General features: G+C 40.7%; 1 protein-coding gene and 1 non-coding gene across 12 annotated transcripts in view; both read right to left on the reverse strand.

Moving 5' to 3' along the window:
* LDB3 (LIM domain binding 3) overlaps positions 1-21,479 on the reverse strand; it is a 232,294-nt gene that overhangs the window by 189,781 nt on the left and 21,034 nt on the right. For 9 of the 11 annotated variants that reach the window (XM_032776740.2, XM_032776739.2, XM_075072493.1 and 6 more), the window contains exons 1-2: positions 9,118-9,175; positions 8,878-9,005 (exon numbers count right to left, since the gene is read on the reverse strand). In XM_032776740.2, the coding sequence (XP_032632631.1) occupies positions 8,878-8,970 (93 nt within the window). In that variant the 5' untranslated portion in view covers positions 8,971-9,005; positions 9,118-9,175. Of the gene's footprint in view, positions 1-8,877; positions 9,006-9,117; positions 9,176-19,265; positions 19,321-21,479 lie in introns of those variants that run through there. The other 2 variants (XM_032776735.2, XM_032776737.2) reach the window with 2 other exon arrangements.
* TRNAL-UAA (transfer RNA leucine (anticodon UAA)) lies at positions 12,717-12,799 on the reverse strand. The gene has a single exon. It is a non-coding gene; the product is annotated as a tRNA-Leu (tRNA).

Genomic DNA, 21,479 nt, shown 5'->3' on the forward strand with positions numbered 1-21,479 from the left:
TCCTTATGTACACATCATTCATTTTCTGTTAGCATTATTCCTTTAATTCATATAAAAGATGGCATCTCAAATATTTTGTCACAAATTAAGCTTTTCAGTGCCTCAAGACTTGCAGGAGTCCATTTTCAGCATGTTAGGCTAGGTTTCTACCACCACAATTTCTTCATCATCTTTCCACATCTTTTAATGGGAGTCAAAGGCTGCAACTGAACACTGAACCTTGGGGGCATTACTAGCCTGATATAGGAAAATGCATGCAAATACGTTTGTATTTGTGGTAAGTAGCTGTACAACATCCCTGTACAAAATTCCATTTGAGTATAATGATTTAATCCAGCGTTTATTCCTTTCTATTTTATTTGCATACAATCTCCTACATTGAGATCATAATTACAGCTGGTTGAAAATTTTTCAACGAACCATTTTTCTGCCCCAAAATGCCTATCAGAAGCTGAAACAGTTTGTGAAACAAGGTCAGTTTCAATTAATCTCCCGACAGAATTTCTTTGAAAAAGCAAAGAAAAAGAAAAAAAAACAAAACCTGAAACAGAAAGTTTCAGTTTGAGTAAACATAATTGTTGATTAGTTAATAAATTTAGATTTAAACAAGATTTTAAAAAAGACAAATTGAAATGAAATGTTTTGAAAATAGCAAAACAAAATATTTTTAGGGACCCGAACTGAATTATTTTTTGTTTTGCTGGTTTGTGAAATGTTTTCTAATTCTGGCTTTTTGTCTAATATAGTAAAAAGTGGAAAAATTCTCACTTGACAGAAAAACCATTTTCTGCCCAGTATTAGTCAATGTTGGATCTGTGATTTCAATGTTTTTCTTGTGGTATCAGATGATGTCACACACAGACTGATGATCCAACAGAAGGCAAGAATAGGTATCCATGAAGAAACAGCCCCACTTGTTCAATACACAAATTGTTTCAGCTGCATTATGCAGCTGAAACATAAAGGGAAGACTGCTGGTACATAACTGGTATAATTGGGCCAACATGGGCAATGCTATGGAGGGGTTTGTTATATACAGCCACCATTTAGCCCAGGGCTTCAGCTATTGTAACAGGTAATGGAAAGAGCGCATTTGCTTTGGCCTATATTTTAACAATCCTAAATATGTCGCCTGAAATTAAAAACCATGGCCAGACCCAAGAAATTGGGTGTTCAACAAAAAACCAAAACAAAAACACTATGGCCAAACAAAGGATGGATGCAAGATATCTATTGTATATTCACAGTTGCTACATCTTTACATACTGCTAGCTTATGGCAACAGGCACAGAAGTGAATTACAATGAATATATACTTTGTACTTTGGCTCCAAATACACACAGTCAACCTGACTGAAAGGAAAGTCCATTTAGCCAGCCTTTGTAGTTGGTCCAATAACCTCTCTGTGGACCAGTCAGCAGAGGGCAATATTGCTCACATGCAAAGCATACACAAAACCAGTACATTGCACAATGATGCTGGAAGGATTGAAATTCAAAGCACAACATGGATTCCAAAAGCCCTAGTCTAACACCAAATAATATGCATGTGTCCTTTTTTAGAGTGCTTTCCTCAAGGGAGAAAACCAGAAGATTTCCTTTGTACACCATGGTATTGCAGCATGCGGAGGGGGGGGGGGGGAAGGAGAGAAGGAGTGTTAAGTAAGTCAAATACTAAAGTTCATTATGCAGTTGAAAAGCACTTACAATTAAAAAGACAAAGGAGGGAGGACTGTAGGGAAACTAACGATCTAAGAGGAGGACCATAGAGCATTGTATGAATAAATATTAGAGAAGGCTAAGGTGGAAAAAGATGCTAGTTAGGAGTCCTTGTGTACTGAGAGATCCTAGATCAGGGTGGGCAAACATTTTGGCCTGAGGGCCACAACTGGGGGGGGAAATTGCATGCAGGGTCATGAATGTAGGGCTGAGGCAGGGGGTTGGGGTGCAGGATGTACAATGGGGTTCAGGGCAGGGGGTTGGGATGCAGGAGGAGTGAAGGCTATAGGAGGGGTTTGAGGTCCAGGCTCCAGCCTGGCGCTGCTTACCTGGCGTGGCTCCGGGGTGGCAGCGGTGCGCAGCAGGGCTAAGACAGTCTCCCTGCCTGCCCTGGCCCCAGCCCTGTGCTGCTCCCAGAAGCGGCCGGGACCATGTCCCTATGGCCCCTGGGGGAGGGGGCAGAGGGCTCTGCATACTGCCCTCCCCTATGAGTACCCCCCCAAAGCTCCCCCATTCCCAGCCAGTGGGAGCTGCAGGGAATGGTGCCTGGAGGCAAGGGCAGTGCATGAAACCCTCTGTCCCCAATCCCCCAGGGACATGGTGCTGGCCGCTTCCAGCAGCGGCACAGGACCCATAGCACCATTGGGGTGGCAATCCTGTGGGATGGATCCAAAGCCCTGATGGGCCAGACCCAGACTGTGGGCTGTACTTTGTCCACATCATCCTAGATGGTACCTTTGTTTCCAGCTGTCCACAATAATGATACATAAACAGAGTATAAATACATGATTATGTGGCATAAAAGGTTTTTAGTGGCTTGGGATGGCTGTGTTACTCACTAAGTCACCTGTGAGTTTAGCAGGTCATCTCAAAGGGGTGCTGATAAACCCTGTATACACCACATTACATGCCACCAATAACATGAACCAGAAACACATATAGTTGTTGTTATGTAACTAGTCATGCTTTGAGTATTCTTAAAAATTGCACTGGGACTGTTTGATATCCCTTATGCCTCCACTAGAGAGTTCAACTGTGGAGGGCTAGGAGAGAGAGAAACCAATTTAAAATTCTATAGAAGAGAGCCTAGAATAGATTTTCTAGCTATGAAAAATAGCATGACATTAAAGTCCAATAGCTTGGACCTTCCAGAAACGAAAGCAAGGGCTGTTTGTGTCTAATTGGGAAAAAAGAGAAATCTCTGCTTACCAGCACTATAAAAGTCCCATTTCCAACATTGGTAGATAGCTAGCTATCAGACCTTTCGCTTCTCTGTGGTCTAGCACTAGCTATTATCTCTCCTGGGCTGTAGGTTTAGGTATTGCAGAGGATTCCAGATTTGAGGGAGAAGCAAGGAATATTTCCTCTGAAAGTTTGATTTTTAATATGACAGCACCTTAGAAGGTTAGAAATAATCTTGACAGAGATGGATCAATGAGTAGAGACTCAGGGAGGTGGTCAGAGATGGTCAAAGGTGTATGATAAATGTACTCTATCCGTTTGTCATACTAATATCAGCTTCACATATGGATGAATACATAGCACACTTACATATGATGTGCTGCTTCATACAGGATTACATAATTTTAAATGAATTTGATCATTAGTCAGTGTAACCCAAGGTTATGAAGTTATATGCACAGTTACTATTTAAAAACACTTCTGCAAACCTGCTTGCCTACTGCCCAAGTTAAACAGGAAAATCTGGTACACCTGCCAATAAAAAGTCATCACCCTGATTTCTATACAGTGAGTGGTAGCTAGAATGATCTGTGGGGAGAGATGGGAAGAGCCTAGTATACAAAGCTTAATGCTCTTAAACTTTGTAAATATTATTTATTACTATTTAAGCAAAGTTTCTTCGGTCTAGCTAGAATAAGTAAAAGCAGGAGTAGAGGAAATATTTTGATTGCTTCATCTTTGAAGAGGGAGAAAAGAACAGATTGATAGGCCTTGGTGTGTCATGGAAACAGTACAGGAATTGCTGGAATGGGATTAACATATTCCATACCAAAAAAGGCCATGGCACCCTTACCCTTTCAAAGGTTATATCTCTGCACTAGACCAGGCAGAGATAGAGAATGAAGTCAGTGTACTAAACAGAAAGTCAGATATCTGCTGTCCAAAAGATACTTTGTCTTTATCCTAAGGCACCATGGCAAATTCATCATTTATGCTATTATTTCCCCTTAATGCCTCCAGCAAGTTCTGTGCTCCTCTAAGAGTTTCTGTGTTATCAATTTACTCAGGTACATTTTGCCCTTTTAAGGCAGTTCACATGCAGTAGCACTCAGCTATCCAGATGATTAAATGACAAATCACTCTGATGGTGGGGAAGAGATGATGCTTCAAAAGATGTCCCAAGGCTTCACTGCTTTCAGTAGTGAAGAAAACTAGGGGGGGCTCCCATCATTCATCACTAGTACCCCATGCAAGGTGAGGAGTCTCCAGGTACAGCAAGTTAAACAAAAGCACCAGGGGAATTCTCATTACATTATAGTCCCTCAAAGGGGAAGTGCTGTCACATTAATATCTCCTCATGAAGGATGGTGTATACCTCTGTGTGGTGGTGGTAAGGGTGGAAGAGGTAGTAAGGAGGGAAAGATGGTGGTTAAACAAAAAACACACAAAAACAAAAACACAAACAAATACACACCATACACAGACACCCCACCAACCCACCCACTAAACACAGCCCAGCAAACGTGATAAACGCCCCCCTCAACCACAACCTTTCATGTTCTTCCAATGCCATATAAAATGATTTGTTTAAGCAGTCCCAGACTGTTTTTCTTATTACCAGCATAAGTATACGAATTGGTGAGGAGGTTCCATTTCTTCAGTTTCCTTCCTCCCACTGTTTACCCATAATGCTCACAATCCTGTTACACTTTCTAATGTCTTCATTTAAAAAACCAAAAAGCATAGACGTTTTTTGCCATTTTTCCCAGCCCCAGAGTTCTGGCTTCTGAGTTGGCACTGAAGGTAACAGTAAATTTATTATATAAACAGTGCCCAGTCAATACAGTGGTAGATGAATTAAAAATTACATATGGTTGATCAACCAACCATATGTAACAACACCATATATATATATATATATATATATATATATATATCACATATCTCTCTACTCAAATTTAAACTATGGTTTCAATATAAGCAAATTCAGAGTCCTCTTGTTTCTCTCTAAACTGTTGCTGGGCATTCTACATCTTAGATTTTTAATACAACAATCAACCAACCATGGTATCCAAGTACTGGAATGATGATAGCCTATTAAGTAACATGGCAGATCAGCAGCAAAATGTTTAATTTACACAGCCCCCCTCTCTTACACAGGGCAGAAGAGAGTATTAGGTGTGTCCATGCAATTATCTCATAGCATCTTCCTCCTCCTCACCACCAGTCAATGAAGAGCACACATAGGCTTTAGAAGAAAATGCATTACATCAGCACCAGGATTTTTGCTGGCCTCATCAGTTTAGAAAGGACCAGAGATGCTCACACAATCAGGCCATTGGCAGCAGCTTTCAGTGTTGCTGAGTAACTCCCATTCATTTAAACAGGAGTGACAGGTACTTAGATCTATTGAAATTTAGAATAGAGCAAAAAGCTATCCTAGACATTTGCCTATCCCGTTGCATGGCAAGGTTACCCCTACAGGGTGTGAGGAGCTGTGAGGTGGGGGATGGAAAAAAAACCCATGAAACTACAAAGACTTCTCTTCTATTTGCTAAGGAATACTCCATTCCATAGTTCAAGGAGTATGAAGCTGCAGGGTTACCTTAAGTCTCCCGTGCTTGCTTTCCCCTCTTACCCCAATGGTGACGCCACACAGACACTTATTTTTAGATTAAGAAAAGGGTATTAGGCACAATGCTGCATTTCATGGGAACACAAAGATATGTCTTCACCTGTCATTCAGCTGATTGACTGGGACTCCTGTGTCTCAAGCTGTTGAAGACTTGGCAAGGATTTGATCACCTGGACCTCCCAGAAGAGAACAAATGATAGTGCCTCAGAGAGCACGAAAAACAAAGCAGCCATCAGATCATTTATTTTTGGAAGGGAGCACTCCTTCACTGCCCACTGTTTAAAATGTAAATGCCAGTCTCAGGAAGGGAAATCACAATACTCTTATATAGTATTTTTCGTCAGTGAAATCTCCAAGGGCTCAAACAAAGGTTTTTGTTTCTCCCATTTTACAGAAGGGAGATGAAGGCACAAAGAACAAGTAAAGTAACTTGCCCAAGGTCATCCAGCAGCAGAGCTGGGAATGCAACTCAGGACTCCTTGGTCTCAATTTGGGGCTCTACCTACTCGCATATGCTGCTTTGGGAAGAGTTGGAGGTTCTGGTCCCACCACATGGAACCATGGATCAAATTCTGTTATCAGATAATCATGTGTAATCTCCATTGACAGCACCTCGAGATTCATGGAGCATTGTGTTCCCTGAGAACAGAACTTGGCTCATAATTTTAAAGTACAGTATTATTCCTGAGATAACATTTTTGTGTGTGCTATATGACTGAGTTCACAGCTTGCCTCGATTATGACTGCAAATTAATTGCTGACAATGGGGGTCTCAATCTGTTTTGGGATATTTATATAAAAAAACAGGGTTTAAGATATTATCACCAAAAGCTATGGGACACAATGTTCCAATTTAAAAATAATGCAGCTTCCAAACATTCCTATTCCCCCCCATCCACCTCTCTGAGGGGGGAAAAAGTCAGTGCACATTTTCATGTACAGAAACAGACCATGATCTGCTGTTATTTTATATTAGATACAAATCACAGTTCCAGAGTAATATTCCCAAGAACAATGTTTCACTGGGCAACATTTCAAACAGCCTCACGTCATATTTGACATTATCAGTGCAAGCAAAAGTCAGCCTGATGAAGGGCTCAAAGGTGTTCAGATCACTAGCAGCTGAGGGTGCTCAGAGGAGCTGAAGCACTTTTTGGGGCCTTGATCCTGCAAAGATTTACACTCATGCTTAAATTATATGCGTTCAGCAGTCCCACTGAAGTCAATGGGACTTTCACAGTGATCATGGCCTGAGATTTTAAGTTCTTTAGGTCAACAACCATCTTTACATTTCTGTGTATACACACAGTCAGCCAAATTGGGCCCTTGCGCCTTGATTGGTAGCCCTTGGGTGGTACAAATAATAACTAGGACCTCACAATAAAGGGCACTAAAATGTCACAAGTACATCTACATGATATTAGCAAATCTAGTATAAGCAGTCTATATCCTTATCCTTGTGTAAGCGGAGTATCTAGTATACTAAAATTAGCTTAAAACTGGAAGAGTAAATTTTCATTTTTGTGACAATATTTTTGTATTGCTGACAACAGGGCAGCCTTCTTTAATAACAGTAAAGAACAATGACACCTTTGCAGAGAGGATAAAGAAAGGGTTCTTCTTATCAGAGTAGGAGCATATAAATTTAGCAACGTGAAATCAGTGCAGACTCAGCCTTGAGCAGAGAGTCACACACTATGCATATACACAAGGGAGAGCAAATAAGACAGAGCTTTATAGCATAAAGGTTAGAATGGATAGTTTCCCAGGATTTCAAAAGCTTGCTGAAGTCTTTGACTCATGACCAGCGCAAAGATAATCAGTTTTGTTTCCAAAAGTCAACATAATAAATTTTGTATTAAAAAGCTTCAAATGCTGGAGGAGCAGATAAAGTTTAGCTTTCCAAATGAGTGTTGGTAGTATGTGGCACGGCACTCTAAACAGTTCTTTTATTTGCCATATACCTGTTTATCTGAGCAGATCAGTTTGTTATTCTTTTAACACTTTGTTAAATAACTAACTTCTTGTGTCCACCATAAAAACTGGAACTCCTGCTGCAGCTAATTTTGTGAAGGAATCAGAACACACCTGGACTATACATTTCTGCTTCTATATCTAAATAGTCTGAAATACTACTTGAGACTGACTTCACAACAATCAAATAGAGAGCAAAATTTCCAGCTGCTGAATTAGAACAGTTAAATAACTGCTTAGTTGCTGATTAGAGAGAAAAATCTTTCCCCATCTACAAATTCAAAAGCATTCAGTGTTGAGAGGTTTTGTAACACCTGTCTCCCTTCAGGAAACTAGTAAAATAGGTCAGGTAATAAGTAGAGCATGCCCCTGGATTACCTTTAAAAATTACTCTTAGAGGAAATGAAGAGGTGGAAGTGCAACCAATGGACTGATTTATACTCAATAACTGCACAGAGTAATTAATTATATCACTCACTGCTTTTCATCAGCAAGTGGAAGGTCTCTGTATAATTTAAGACAATATTTTCAGCACCATTGAGCTTCTGCTTCACTCTGTATAATTTTAAGCCCATTACAAACCTCAGCAAGTTTTCTTTAAATCTAAGATGATTTAAAACACAAAAAAAGGTAACAAAAGCCCCAAACCTACCATCATGTTCTTCTCAAAAACAGGAGTTACTGAAATCATCTTTGATGTTTGTCTTATTAGCCAATGTGGCTATACTATTCTGTGCCAAGTAAGGGGGGTGTGAGGGGAAAAAAAAAAAAAAAAAAAAAAAGTCACAGGTCCTAAAGCTTGATGGACTACAGATGAAAGGCCTTGGGGAGAAAAAAATGTCAACACAAAAGTCTGACAAAACCCAAACTATACACATTTATAGGCAGCACATGCTCATTTTCTGGAAACTTCATTTGATTTAGTATGATCACTTCTTTTTCCTTCCCTCCATCACCAAACCTCGTTACAAACAAAGTAGATAAGCCCCTTGGCCACAGCAAAGAAGCAACATTATGGAAAATAAAAAATTGTTTTATAGCAGGACAGAAACATGAATTTAAAAAGAGGGTTTTGCTCTTGTTGAGTAAAGACGCAGCTTCATCTTTTTTATACAGTCCATCTAAGATATCATTTCTTGGCATTATCAGCTATGCCTTGAATCAGCAAGTTTAAATGTGCTAAAAGACGACATTCTATTCTTTTTAGTTCCACTAAAATGCTTTGTTTTCAGTCCCTTCTGCCTCTATTTAAGCAGACCAACCAATCTCTTAATTTTGTTCAGGTTAGAGTGTGCATTTAGCAACTCCTTTGCTGCTACTTTCCAACCTAAGCAAATGCAAGAAGGCTTTGTGTGTATTAGCACTTACTCTGGATATGGTCAAGGGCATGTTGAAGTCCTTTCCCCCTTGCAGTCGGAAACCCCATGGTCCAGGTCCATTTAGAGTCACATTGTAAGACATTCTGTAACTCTTTTACACAGGTCACCAAAAAGGCTCTACAGAAAAGGGATATGGGGAGGGAAATAAAAGAAAAATGTTTTTAAAAATAAAGAAAAAAAGACATTTACAAATATTGAGAACACAATAATTGCTTCTTTGTTGCCTTGCCTGCTCAGTCCTGCTGAAGTGCCACCTAAGAATAGATAGGAGCTATAATACAGATACTATATCCCAGCTGAGTTGGGGCCCATAAAAGGCTTGTAACCAAACACTTACTATGCAAGGACTCCATGACTCAGAGATCTAATATAGCCCCTTGGGAGGTTAGCAGATCTTTCTAGGCTCCCCAAGTCCCTCTTCATGCTCAGAACTACTTTACTTTATATTATATATAAATTAAATAAAAACAAAAAAACTACTACCAACAGCAATCCCAGCACCGAATTTAGGATTCACTAGAAGCCCAAACATTAATGCTCTGCTAACAACTGCAAGATTTTTGCTTTCGAAAGCCACTTATAACTGTTGCTCCACAGAGCGTAAATTCATATTTACTTCATTTTGAGATTTCATGCACTACAAATCAAGTTGTTGTTTTTTTTTTTTTTATACTGACCCTTTCCTTATATCCCAAAGTATATTAATTGGGAAGCATTTGCTCCTTTCTCTGCATTGACCTGGTAAGCTGGAAAATTTGCTGTAGCACTGGAAAAAATATCTACCCCATATACCTACCAATTCAAGAAAAGATGTTTGCCCCTTGTTTCTACAGCTTTACTTCTTCCATCAAAAAATATAGTTTATTCTGTTATCATGCAACAGAAGTGGCTTTTTATTGTTTTTCATAAAATCACCTTTGATTTAGAAAAGATCTCTACAGCTAAAGCATTTTGATCATATTACTGTCAGGTGACAAGAATGGCTAATTAAGAAAAGAGTAGCTAAAGACAATACACTTGGACACAGCACTGTTTTCTAGTTTCTTTTTGGAAGGTTTGATAATTTGTTTCCATTTCTTAGTATATTGAACATTTTAAAGAAAAAAATCTTTTGCTCTCTAGCAAGTCAGAAAATATTAAGCCAGTATGCAAATATTATTAAATTAAATCTCTCATCCACCATATGGTGTAGGTAACTGTTACCCTTATTTTTCACTGAAGGACATTGACATCTAGGGAAGTTAAGTGAGTTACCCATGGTAACAGAGTGGGTTATTGGCAGAGCTAGGAATAAAACACAGACTTTTAACTAGTTATTAGAACTTGGCAGAGGGACTCAATGTTTCCTTGCATCAACCTATCTACTTTAGCAAATTTCTTCCTGTCTATGGCTTCTAACAGCACAAGAACATTGCAAACAAGCATCACAAATCGGTTGTATGGACAACAGGACCTGTCGTATGGCAGGATATTAGTTTAAAATCCTGAACAATCTCCCTGGTGGAATTGTCTCTTTGGCATATGGAGGAGATAACCTCTTCTACTTGCCCAGAACAACCAACCCACAATACCCATGTAATTAAAATCAACACAGCAGCGAAGTGGACATGGCTTCAAGGGGGAAGAGGAGATTTATGAGGGACTCGCCATTTGTACCTGCTTATTCATTTCTATGGCTAGACTCCAGGGGTATGTCTGCACTGCACATGAACCCCAAGTTCTGTCTCAAGTTGGAGCCCACGCTCCACTTCCATCCACACACAAATCAGTCTAACTTGAGTCAGCCAGAACTCAGGTCCTAGAACGCTGCTGGGGGAATGCAGGTCAAGCAGCAGACCAGAGTCAGAAGGTTTGAGTAGTCCAGCACGGACACGTTAGCATGGCTGTGAAACCTGAGTCCAGCAACTGTAAACCCAGGTTTACAATGCAGTTTAGATACTCCAGCACAGGCTTGGAGACACTGTCTACAATCCAAGTCCCACAGATTTGGGCTTACTGTGCAGTGGAGACATGCCCAAACTCTGTACAATGCAAAACCAGATTTAAGCACCACCTCACTGCAGGGCTCACTTTTTGTTGCTAAAACAATTCATTTGTTAACACCATCAGTTATGGATGAGAAGGTCATAAGTTTAAACACGTTCTCTCTCACTTGGGCTAATTACTTAGTGTTGACAATGCAGTGTAATACTGTACAGGGGACCGTGGTGTTAGAGGGGGCACTCTTCTCTCCAAGAAACTACAGAACCCATGCAGCTACAGGTGCTGTTTTTCAAATGAAACATAAAAATTGAGAACTTAATTAGTCCAGGTCATTGAAGAAGAGAGATCCATAACTACCTTACTCCTGCAGAAAGTGCTATTTACAAAATTCTGTCTGCATTCCAACTTGAGTAATTGCATTGTGTTTATCTATATTCCTCTTTAATTTCAAATGAGCACAATATGTTCTTCATTTGCTGCACCTCCTAAGAAGCTACATAGTTCCTTCTTGTCATCCCAGACTGATGAATGAAGTAATCCCTATTTGTGTTTTGGTGGAAAAAAAAGAATGTAACTGTCCTCAGATAAACTACAGACAATCAAAGGCACACAATGAGCGGAAATCAGTTAAAAGTGTTGATGGGAGGTCAGTCTGTAAGTAAGTGTCACTACTGCTATAACATAAATCCTAAATGCAGTAGAGAGGTTAGAAAAAGCAAACCACCACCACTGTCCTATTTAGTATTTTCTTGGGTAAAGCAGAAAAGTATTCATGTTCAGGCTTACTTTGGCAGTTTGTCAGAAGAGCAATTTATACAACAGGGATTAATCACGTACTCGTAAGGAGTTGGCTTAAATCATACCTCTGTATTTCCTACCAAAGGTCCAAATGCTGCCCTGAGTTACTACTGATAATAGATAATACTCCAATAATAGAATTTACTCCAACCCAAATGCAAGGTAGATACCTCCAAAACATGCTGCAAAGGGCCCAAAATATATTGCTGTATGTAATATATGATCATAAGAACTGCATAATAGGTCAGACCATGGTCCAATTTGGCCGGTATTCTGACTCCAACAGTAGTCTGTACCAGAGTTTCAGGTAGGTGTACAGAATACAGCAATTATGGAGTAATCCAACCCTGTTTTCCACTCCAGGGTTTGTTTGTCTGGCTAGAGAGAGAACAATAATAATTGACTGATCAGTTGACCAAATATTGTCAAATAATGGGAAAAATGGTCAAATACTTTAAAGCACTAGTTCATTAGAATAGTGACAAAAATGAGTGAGACTTTACGACCTTCTCCTTCTTCCCCTCCTGTGAACTTGTGAAAAGTTTCAGAGCATGTAGCGGAAGACCTTCAAAGAAAGATCTGTTGCTGTGTGTTTCATGTAATGTTGAGAGGTGTGAAGCAGATAACATACTAGGTCTTTTCCATCTCTAGACGTTACAATTCTATTTGTGTGAACAAGATCTAAGCAATGTCAAATGTAGCACTAGGCCAGGTACACAGTAACTTAGTGTCTCACTACTATGGTTCAACATTTTCCTTCTGTGGATCACTATATGAGAGGATGGGTTTGAAGGGATCTCAGGAGGTCATCTAGTCCAACCTGCTGCTCAAAGCAGGACCTATCCCCAACTAAATCATCCCAGCCAGGGCTTTGTCAAGCCTGATCTTAAAAGCCTCTAAGGAAGGAGATTCCACCATCTCCCTAGGTAACCCATTCCAGTGCTTCACCACTCTCCACGTGAAAAAACATTTTTCCTAATATCCAACCTAAACCTCCCCCACTGCAACTTGAAACCATTACTCCTTGTTCTGTCAAAAGAACATTTCTACCAGAAGTGGGGTTTGAACCCACACAAACACATGTCCATTGGATCTTAAGTCCAACACCTTAACCACTCAGTCATTCTGGTAAGTGCATAAACTGCTCAGTCATTGACTCACTGCAATAGATACTGCTGTGGAAAAGGAATTAAAATAATTAAATCAATGTTACAGTTTATGAAACAGAACTCTGAGGACAGCTGTCAAGTCTGTACTATTTAATCAGATAAAAGAAAGCAAATGATGTTTACAATAATGTCTTAAAAAGCAGTAAAGGATAGGAAAATACCTGAGTAAAATTCCTGAATGGCTACCTCTGTTCAGACTACTATTTGGGAAATAAAAGACGCCACTTATTCAGACACTGTTCAACTGAGTATCAGAGGGGTAGCTGTGTTAGTCTGGATCTGTAAAAGCAGCAAAGAATCCTGTGGCACCTTATAGACTAACAGACGTTTTGGAGCATGTCTATAAGGTGCCACAGGATTCTTTGCTGCTGTTAAACTAAGGTCACTTGTGCCTATTCCTTTGGTGGTTCTCCATATCCATGTTAAAGTTTGAGATAGCTTGGCATGTTCAGGGAGCCTATAAGAAATACCTCTTCTGTCCTGGACAACATTCCCTTTCAGTACAACAGGATCTAATGCCCAAGGCAGTGTGAATTATGTTTCCATGTTTGCCCACAGTCACTGTACCAATAGCAGCATTAGAGACAAGGGATTATAAAATGCTCATTTCCCTGCTCCCCCTTTACTGTGTCCTTTTCCCTTCCCACTAACTCTGCCTAACCTACCCCTCTTTCTTGTTCCCTTCTCCTTGCCACTCCTCCATTTAAGCCTTGTGCCACAGTGAGCTGCTATAGCAGCCAGAGCTCTTCATGCTATAGTCATATTACCAGGTTTACTGGCAAGTCCTGTAGTACAGATGGTGCTTGTTTTGTGCATATTCTTGCATCTTGAGCAGAGGACCAGTGGTGCGACAGCCAGTTATATGCAGTCATGAGTGTCACTCCAAATGACATAAGTTCTGCCACCCTCCGTGCTGATCATATGGTGTCCGATTCTCAAAGACCCAGCAACTGCTGGAGTCAGTGGAAAATACAGGTGCTCAACACATACACAGGGTAGGGAGGGGAAAAATCAGGCCCATAAGCCCACAGGGAAAATTTGGGGCAAAGAGAGACAACTAGGTTGCTGCATTGTGTACCATCCCAGCAGCAAGTCATTACCACTAGTATGTAACTGTAATAGGGTCCTCAGTGGGCTGTGATGCCTAGTGGTTAGCATCCATTCAATGGGGCAATAATGGGGAGCCCAGGCCCACCACTCCACCAGGTTCTTACCTAAGGTCCTAAGAAAGTCAGCAGCATTTGACCTCTAGGGTGGGGGCAACCTCTGAGTTACTCTCCTGGGGTCACTTCCTACCACTACTTCCTTCCACTTCTGGTCCCAGATAAAGAAAAAGACAAATGAAAAGGTAACCAAACCATCAACCCCAACCAGGCTCATTGCACAGTCCTGGCACTTCAGGGAGGCATCTCTAGCCCCTTTTGGCAAGAGCCTTCAGGATAGGTCTGTACTCCTCTGCAGCCTTCAGAACTTGGTTGCTCCCTTGCCAACCCTGTCTCCAACTGCAGCATGCTCTGCAGGGTTGGAGGGACAGTGCTAGCTGGGCCCAGTACTGTCCTTTAACCCCTTCTGTCCTAGTGTGGGTTTTTTTATAACCCATCACATTAACTCAGAACTTAGTAAAGCACTTTAGGAAACCTGATAATGTAATGAACAAGGGTATTATGTAGAATAGTTTTTGCCAAAAACCTCTGATGACTTTTAATTACAGCCCATTTTAGTTTCTTAATATTCCTTTATATCACTATAAAGAGCATCTTTCTCAAAGTCTTATTTTGCCCCAGAAGGTGGCATTTACTATCTTTAATGGTGACCTCCTTCCCCACATTCTTCAGCTTAGACTTCCCCTAAAAATGAGACATACGTAGATAGTAACTACGTTTAATCAGACGAGAAAGTCACAGACTTAACTAACAACATCTATTAAAAAAAAAAATAAAAAATAAATAAATAAATCAGGGAACAGAATGAAATTCTCTCTTCTCATATCACAATGAAGGATTATCTGGAGTTCAGCAAGTCCCACCAGTGTTGGCCAGCTGATAAAAATAGCTGTAAATTCATGTCAGAGGAGATGCAACCGTAAAGGTAACAATGATACTCTATCATGGACACCAATGTATCTTGTGCGCAAAGGGGAGAATGGCTACCTCAAAGTAATGGCTCAGAATAGAACTGGGCTATGGTTTGACAACTAATGGCAGATTCATTAGAGTAGTGGAAACAATTTGTAAATGCCAGGATACTACGTTGTTGTACTATAAAGAAAGAGCTTGAGGAAAGTTATGACTGAATACTTGGAAGTACATTAGCATTAACTGAATGGAATGACAAAAACCTAGCATCAATGCAGAGTTAAGATTGAGGAAATAAGCACTAATCAAATCACAGAAATTCCAAGTGATAAGGTTTTTATGACTATATTAACTTGGTCACATTGCTCATCCTGTATATTTTATATGCAGCAGTGAATTAGTACCCTGAACATTACTGTGATAATAAAATTGTAACATCTACAACAGTGGTTTTCAAACTGTTGGTCATGACCCAGTACTGGGTCACGGAATGTAAGGCCCTGGGTCGCGGCAGCTCTGGTCAGCACCGTCAACCAAGCCATTAAAAGTCCCGTAAGCAATGTTGCTCGCCTAAGGCAGGCTAGTCCCTACCTTTTCCAACATTGTGCTGCACCCTGGAAGCAGCCAGCAGGAGGTCTGGCTCCTATGCGGGTGGGCCACGGGGCTCCATGCGCTGTTCCCTCCCCGAGCACCGGCTCTGCACTCCCATCGGCCAGTTCCTGGCAAATAGGAACTGGGGGGGCAGTGCCTGCAGGCGAGAGCAGCGTGCATGCTTCCAACTAGGAGCCGGACTTGCTGCTGGCCACGTTTGGGACACAGCACTGTCCGCAGTGCCAAGGCAGGCCTCCTGCCTGTCCTAGCAGCCCTGTTGCATTGCTGACCAGGAGCCACCTAAGGTAAGGCCAGGTCCCAACTCTGCCTCCAAATCCCCTGCCCCACCCCTGAGCCTCCACCAAACCCAGAGCCCCATCCTACACCCTAAACCCCTTATCCTTGGCTCCACCCCAGAGCCTGCACCCCCAGCCCAAACCTGAGCCCCTGACCTCCTCCCACACCCCAACCCACTCCAAGACTCTCTTTCCCAGTTCCATTGGGTTGCAGGCATCAGTTTTCTTCAACTGGGTCACCAGCAAAAAGTTTGAAAACCACTGATCTATAAGATTTAGAATCTCCAAGAGATTTACATCAGAGGTAGGTTGGTTGACACTTGACTTAGGCTCTGATCCTGCAATGAGCTCTGTGCGTATGCAAAAGATAGTGTACATGGAGAAGTTTGAAAGATCATGGCCTCAGAGAGCTTTCATGTGGTCTGCTTAAGATAATGTACCAATTGGGCTTCAGAAAAGCTACTGTTTCTAGTTTGATAACAATCCCCTTGATAAACTGAATGTCTTCAAATCAAGCCTTCAATATCTCTTTGCCTCAGTATTATTTGTCAAATGAGGACAATAATATTTAATACATCCAATCATTAATGCAAGTGATTAGGTTAGTTGCACATCTATTTGGGGGAAATCAATCCAGTATACCAATATTCCTGCTTTCAGTATGATGTTCTGTTACAGTAATCCCAGATATTCCAAATCTTTGGTTTAACCAAATGTTAGTTATGATTCCCATGGCTGCGATTAGTGCAGATCAGATCCTGTAGGAGTAGTATTTCAGGTTATAGTACCTGCTAAGCTCCTAAGTGGGGTTCAGGGACCTCAATGGAGCTTAGCATTAGGCCTATGGAGTTTAGACACCCTTAAAGTCCCCTGAACCTCTATAAAGCTGAGTTTTGCCTATATAATGCTAGATAATCAAATGTGTAGGATTAACATGTTTATAACTGAGGCCTCAGTAGAAAGGGAAGTGAAAATGGTCCAGATAAAATAACTGACTTAAACTTCATCAAAAGAATAATGATAAAAACCCTGAACCTCCTTGGAGATCCAGAGGAGTTTAAAAAACAAACAAACACACACTTCATGAGAAGAGTCAGACTGACAGTCCTGGGGTCCCTTACTTATCCAGAGAATGTATACCACATGGGCAGCAGTCATGTGAGTCTACCCCCATGGCCCCACCAATATGCCTTGCTCCTCATCCAGATGACCCACTACTATACGTGAGAGTGAGTAGTTAAGTCACTCAACTTCTGTATTGAGAATTCCATCAAGCTTGCCAATTTGGGCCAGCTGCAAGGGTCATTTGTGACATGAACAGCAATCCACTAGTAGACCCAAGACACAAAGCTTACTTCATATTCAAACATACCTCGGATGGTTCTTAGATTTAATTTCTATGCCTCTGGATATTTCCTCAGTTTGGAAGACTCTGGAAATGGAAATGCTACATGAAGAGCTAACTACCTGGCCTTCTGTCCAAAACCAGGAAGCAGTAAAATCTTCACTTAAGAGTACTCTACCAAATACTATAGTACTAAGGGCTTGTCTATATTACCCGCAGGATCAACAGGCAGTGATCGATCCAGTGGGGGTCGATTTATCAAGTCTAGTCTAGATGCGATCAACCAAGCACTTAGTACTCTCCCATTGACTCCAGTACTCCGCCGGACCGACAGGCACAGGCGGAATCAAGGGGGAGCGTCAGCCCTCGACTTACCACAGTGAAGACACCGTGGTAAGTAGATCTATGTCGACTTCAGCTACATTATTCATGGAGCTGAAGTTTCATGACTTAAATCGATCTCCCCCCCCCCCCACCTCCCCAAGTGTAGACCAGGCCTAAGAAAGTATTGTCTCTTTTGTAAGATGTTTTACTAGGATTTACTCTAATAAAATGAGAATATGGGACCAAATCCTGAGTTTGAGCACCGTCTACTCCCATGGGTTTCAAAACAAATGGAGTCAAGGGCACCTGAGCCATAACAAGATTATACTCTTCCTAGATATGAGACCAATCTGTACATTCATTTGCAATCATTCATAATGTATTCCACTATAATTTGGTGATATGAGGCCTGTCAACTATTTCACCTTCAGAGGCAGATAAATTGAATGAATTTTATCTTGATGGTCAGATCCCAAAATGATCAATTCAGAGCAACAAACAACTTGACCACCAGCTTGTACATGCCCAACACCAAAGCCTTTTTGGTAATGTCTACCAATAAAGAAAAATGTTAATGTCTAAGGATTTTATAAACATACATGGCAACCCACTTCGCACACAGCTAATTTACAAGTTATATATGCTATTTGTGCATATGGCAACATCCTTCCATTGGCTAGGATGTACCATACCCAATCTCTGGGCAGAGCTGGAGTTTTCACCTTATGTTTTTCTATGCTGTTCCAATTCCAGAATTTCTCTCTTCTTTTTTTTTTTTTTTTTGCAGAAGAAGGAAAGCAGTGAGAAACTGTAAGGCTTTCCTCATAATGAAGTCCAGCCACAGTTGCTTAAGTGGTCAGCAGTTTGGGAATGTTACATTCAGCCATGTTAGTGTTATGACATTGTAATGCATTTCTACTTGATGCCAGCATATATATCATTTAACCTATGAATATCATGAAATATAGAAGTTACACTATTTAAATGGTACAGATCTTCACAGATGGATGTATAGAAAGCATGCTGCTGCTGGAGACACTTTAAAACAAACTGATTTTTAAACTAACATTGGCACACAAAAAAAGTGGACAAAAGACTGCAGATTTTTGTTAATACGATTAAATTTAATTTTAATGTGCATCAGCTTATTGCTTTCATGAAGCAAATCTGAAGATTGGGTCATATTAACAAATAAAATATATTTTGCTAGCGAGCTGTAGAATATAAAACATTTTTTGGGACTAGCTCAGAAGCAATTTGAAGATAGTTTGGCAAATACAAATGGATTATTCCAAGTGTATCACAAACACATCCACTGGCATACAACTAATTAGACAAATAAAATGATAAATGTAGAATGAGGCTTAAAAGTAGTTTTTGGTTTGTTGAGGGGAGGGAGAGAGAGGGGAATTATGTGCTGGCTGCTAACAACTTCTGTTGAATACGTGTGACCTGTGTGCTTTGCAGGGAAGGGGGGGGGGGGGGGGGAAGAGAACTGAACAGCTGATCCTATGTGATTAGTGAACAAATGGTCTGAAGTAAATCCCAGCTAGCACATCAGACTGATTAAATACCCCAACAATCATATGCATGAAATGCAAACATGACAGCAGCCTTAGTAAATAAAATTAGCATACTCCATTATGAGAGGAAAAGGAAGAAAACTATCAGCAAGAGATAAAAACAACATGCAGTAAGTGCAAAGTAGTAAGGAAAAGCCCTTGATTACTAGGAAAAGAATTAGTGTAGCTAGACAGTTGGCAATGCTTAAATAAAGACGTGCTGGTCACTTCTACCTGGGAGTAGCTCTGCAGATGTCCTCTGGTACTCTCGTGGCTCTCCTGTTGCTCCAGCTGCAGATTTATCTGATCCTTGCATCCCCAGTGACGTAGTCCATTCAGGCCAAGGGCGGGGGGTGGGGGGTGAGCTTGCTTACGGTGGATCTCTTAAAGCCACAGTGCCACATTTCTTTTACAATGTTTTTAGAGTTTATTTGCTTTAAACTTGGTTAGTTTTTACCTTTTGGCCACATACTGGCCAACATTCAGAATCTACAGTTTGGGGTGGAGGAACTGGAACACATATTTTCACTCCATTTCATTGGGAGAACTTTTTTGGGAACAAAACAAATCTTTCACCCCAAAATAAATAGGGATAGTTGACTTGGGAACTCAGCAAGTGCTGATCATGTTACCCTTAGACGCAAACTGCAACTGTTATTCATGTGAGTAGCCACACTGGCTTAAATGTAACTATTCTCATGAGTAAGAATTGACAAATAGACATATACCTGCCACAGTCGTTGTTTCCAGCTGATGAAATGAAATGTACCAATTCTATGAAACCTCTGTGAGTTTGAGATTCAGGGGGAAAGGGGAGGTACAGGCGGAAGGAATTCTCTGCTACATGCAGAAATAGAGCAGGACTGACACTCCAGTAGTTTTGGCTGAGGAAAATGCATGCCAACTATAAGCAAACATGTACCCTATGTACACAATCCAATTATAAAATTAACTTTAATTTTCATTGTTAACCTTATTGACGGCATCCTTCAATTTCCACTAAGATTTTTGAGTGTGTCATTCTCAGAGACCTTTGTAAGAGGAAAGTTATAACAATTTTGGCATCACGATTTGAATGATTAGGAACATGTTAAGTGAGATTTTCAGAAGAGCTCAGCATTGTCCTGATTCTATCCCCACTGAAGTCAACAGAAAATTTTAACTTTAATGGGAGCAGAGGGAGGCCATTTTTGAGTGCTTCTGAAAATTCCACTGTTTTAGTTTAGATTTGCTCCTCTTTTTTTGAGGGGCAAGAAAAGTCCAAATAAAATAAGAATATATCCAAATTTTTGCACATCTCTCAAATGAACCTGTATTTGGGGTTCAAGAAGGTTTGGTTAATGTTAACCCACTTCCTTTGTGTGCCACCAAACTTCCCAACACTGGACAAGAGAAGAAGTGAAAATAGTCTGGACAAGATTAGGTCCTTATTTTCACCCATGCCATTCCAATTCCATTTCCTTCAGTAGGATTGCACAGGAATAGTAAGGACAGAATCTGACCCTTTATTTGGGTCTGATCCTGACAATCATATAAATTATACATAACCCTGGAGCTCTGCACTGGCTTCAGCTTCAGTGGTACACTGGTGCCAATCTTTAAAGTCCTCATTGGTGGAGCTCTCTCTTGCTCTGTGTGATCCACCAAAACAGTTGTAATCACGGGGAATGTAATGGCTGATGAAGCTGAGGATAAAACTGTCAAGAGGCCAGGCATTCTCACTGGTAGACCCTTTGCAATGGAATCCCATGCTAGTAAAGATCAGGGTGAATACATGCCTTGCCATCCCTACAGTTCTATCTTCCTCCACCATGTCACACAATTCCTTCCTCAATAACAAAAGCTGCAGAATGCCCACAAGTGGCTCTCCTGAAAATATTGCACGAACTGTCCATGTAAAATAGCATAAATGGTGAGTGGTCAGGAAAACATGGTCCTATCAGATTAAATTTGTGCTTTTTAATTATGAATACAGATGATGAGTGTATTAAAGATTAAATGTAGGATCCCAAATGTAAAATTCTACAACAGACTTTAAGCAACATGCAGTTCTGTGGCAGAGCTCATTGGTGGCTCTGCAAGGACAGGTGGCTGCAAATTTGCCCTGGTAGCCGTCTTGAGGTAGACATGTTTGAGAAGTGGTTGGACTGTCTTACCCATCTGAATGGTCTTTACCCATAACTCATCTCTGACTCTGTAAAAAATGCTCACGTGTATATGTTTTGGATGGCTCATGGGATTAGTTTAATGGCATAGGAGAATATTGGTTCTTGCTCATTGATTAAACTAAAGACAAGTTGAAAAATTCTAAAGTATATGAAATGGCTTGGTCCACTTTCTAGTGGTCAGGTGTTTGGATCACAAATTGCATCAGCCAGCACCCTAAGAGAACAAGGACTGAATGGGCAGCACTGATAGCGATCTAGACTCACTCTCAGCGGTGATCAG

This window comes from Chelonoidis abingdonii, chromosome 15 (genome assembly GCF_003597395.2).
Source record: "Chelonoidis abingdonii isolate Lonesome George chromosome 15, CheloAbing_2.0, whole genome shotgun sequence".
In the NCBI taxonomy this organism is placed as follows: Eukaryota; Metazoa; Chordata; order Testudines; family Testudinidae; genus Chelonoidis; species Chelonoidis abingdonii.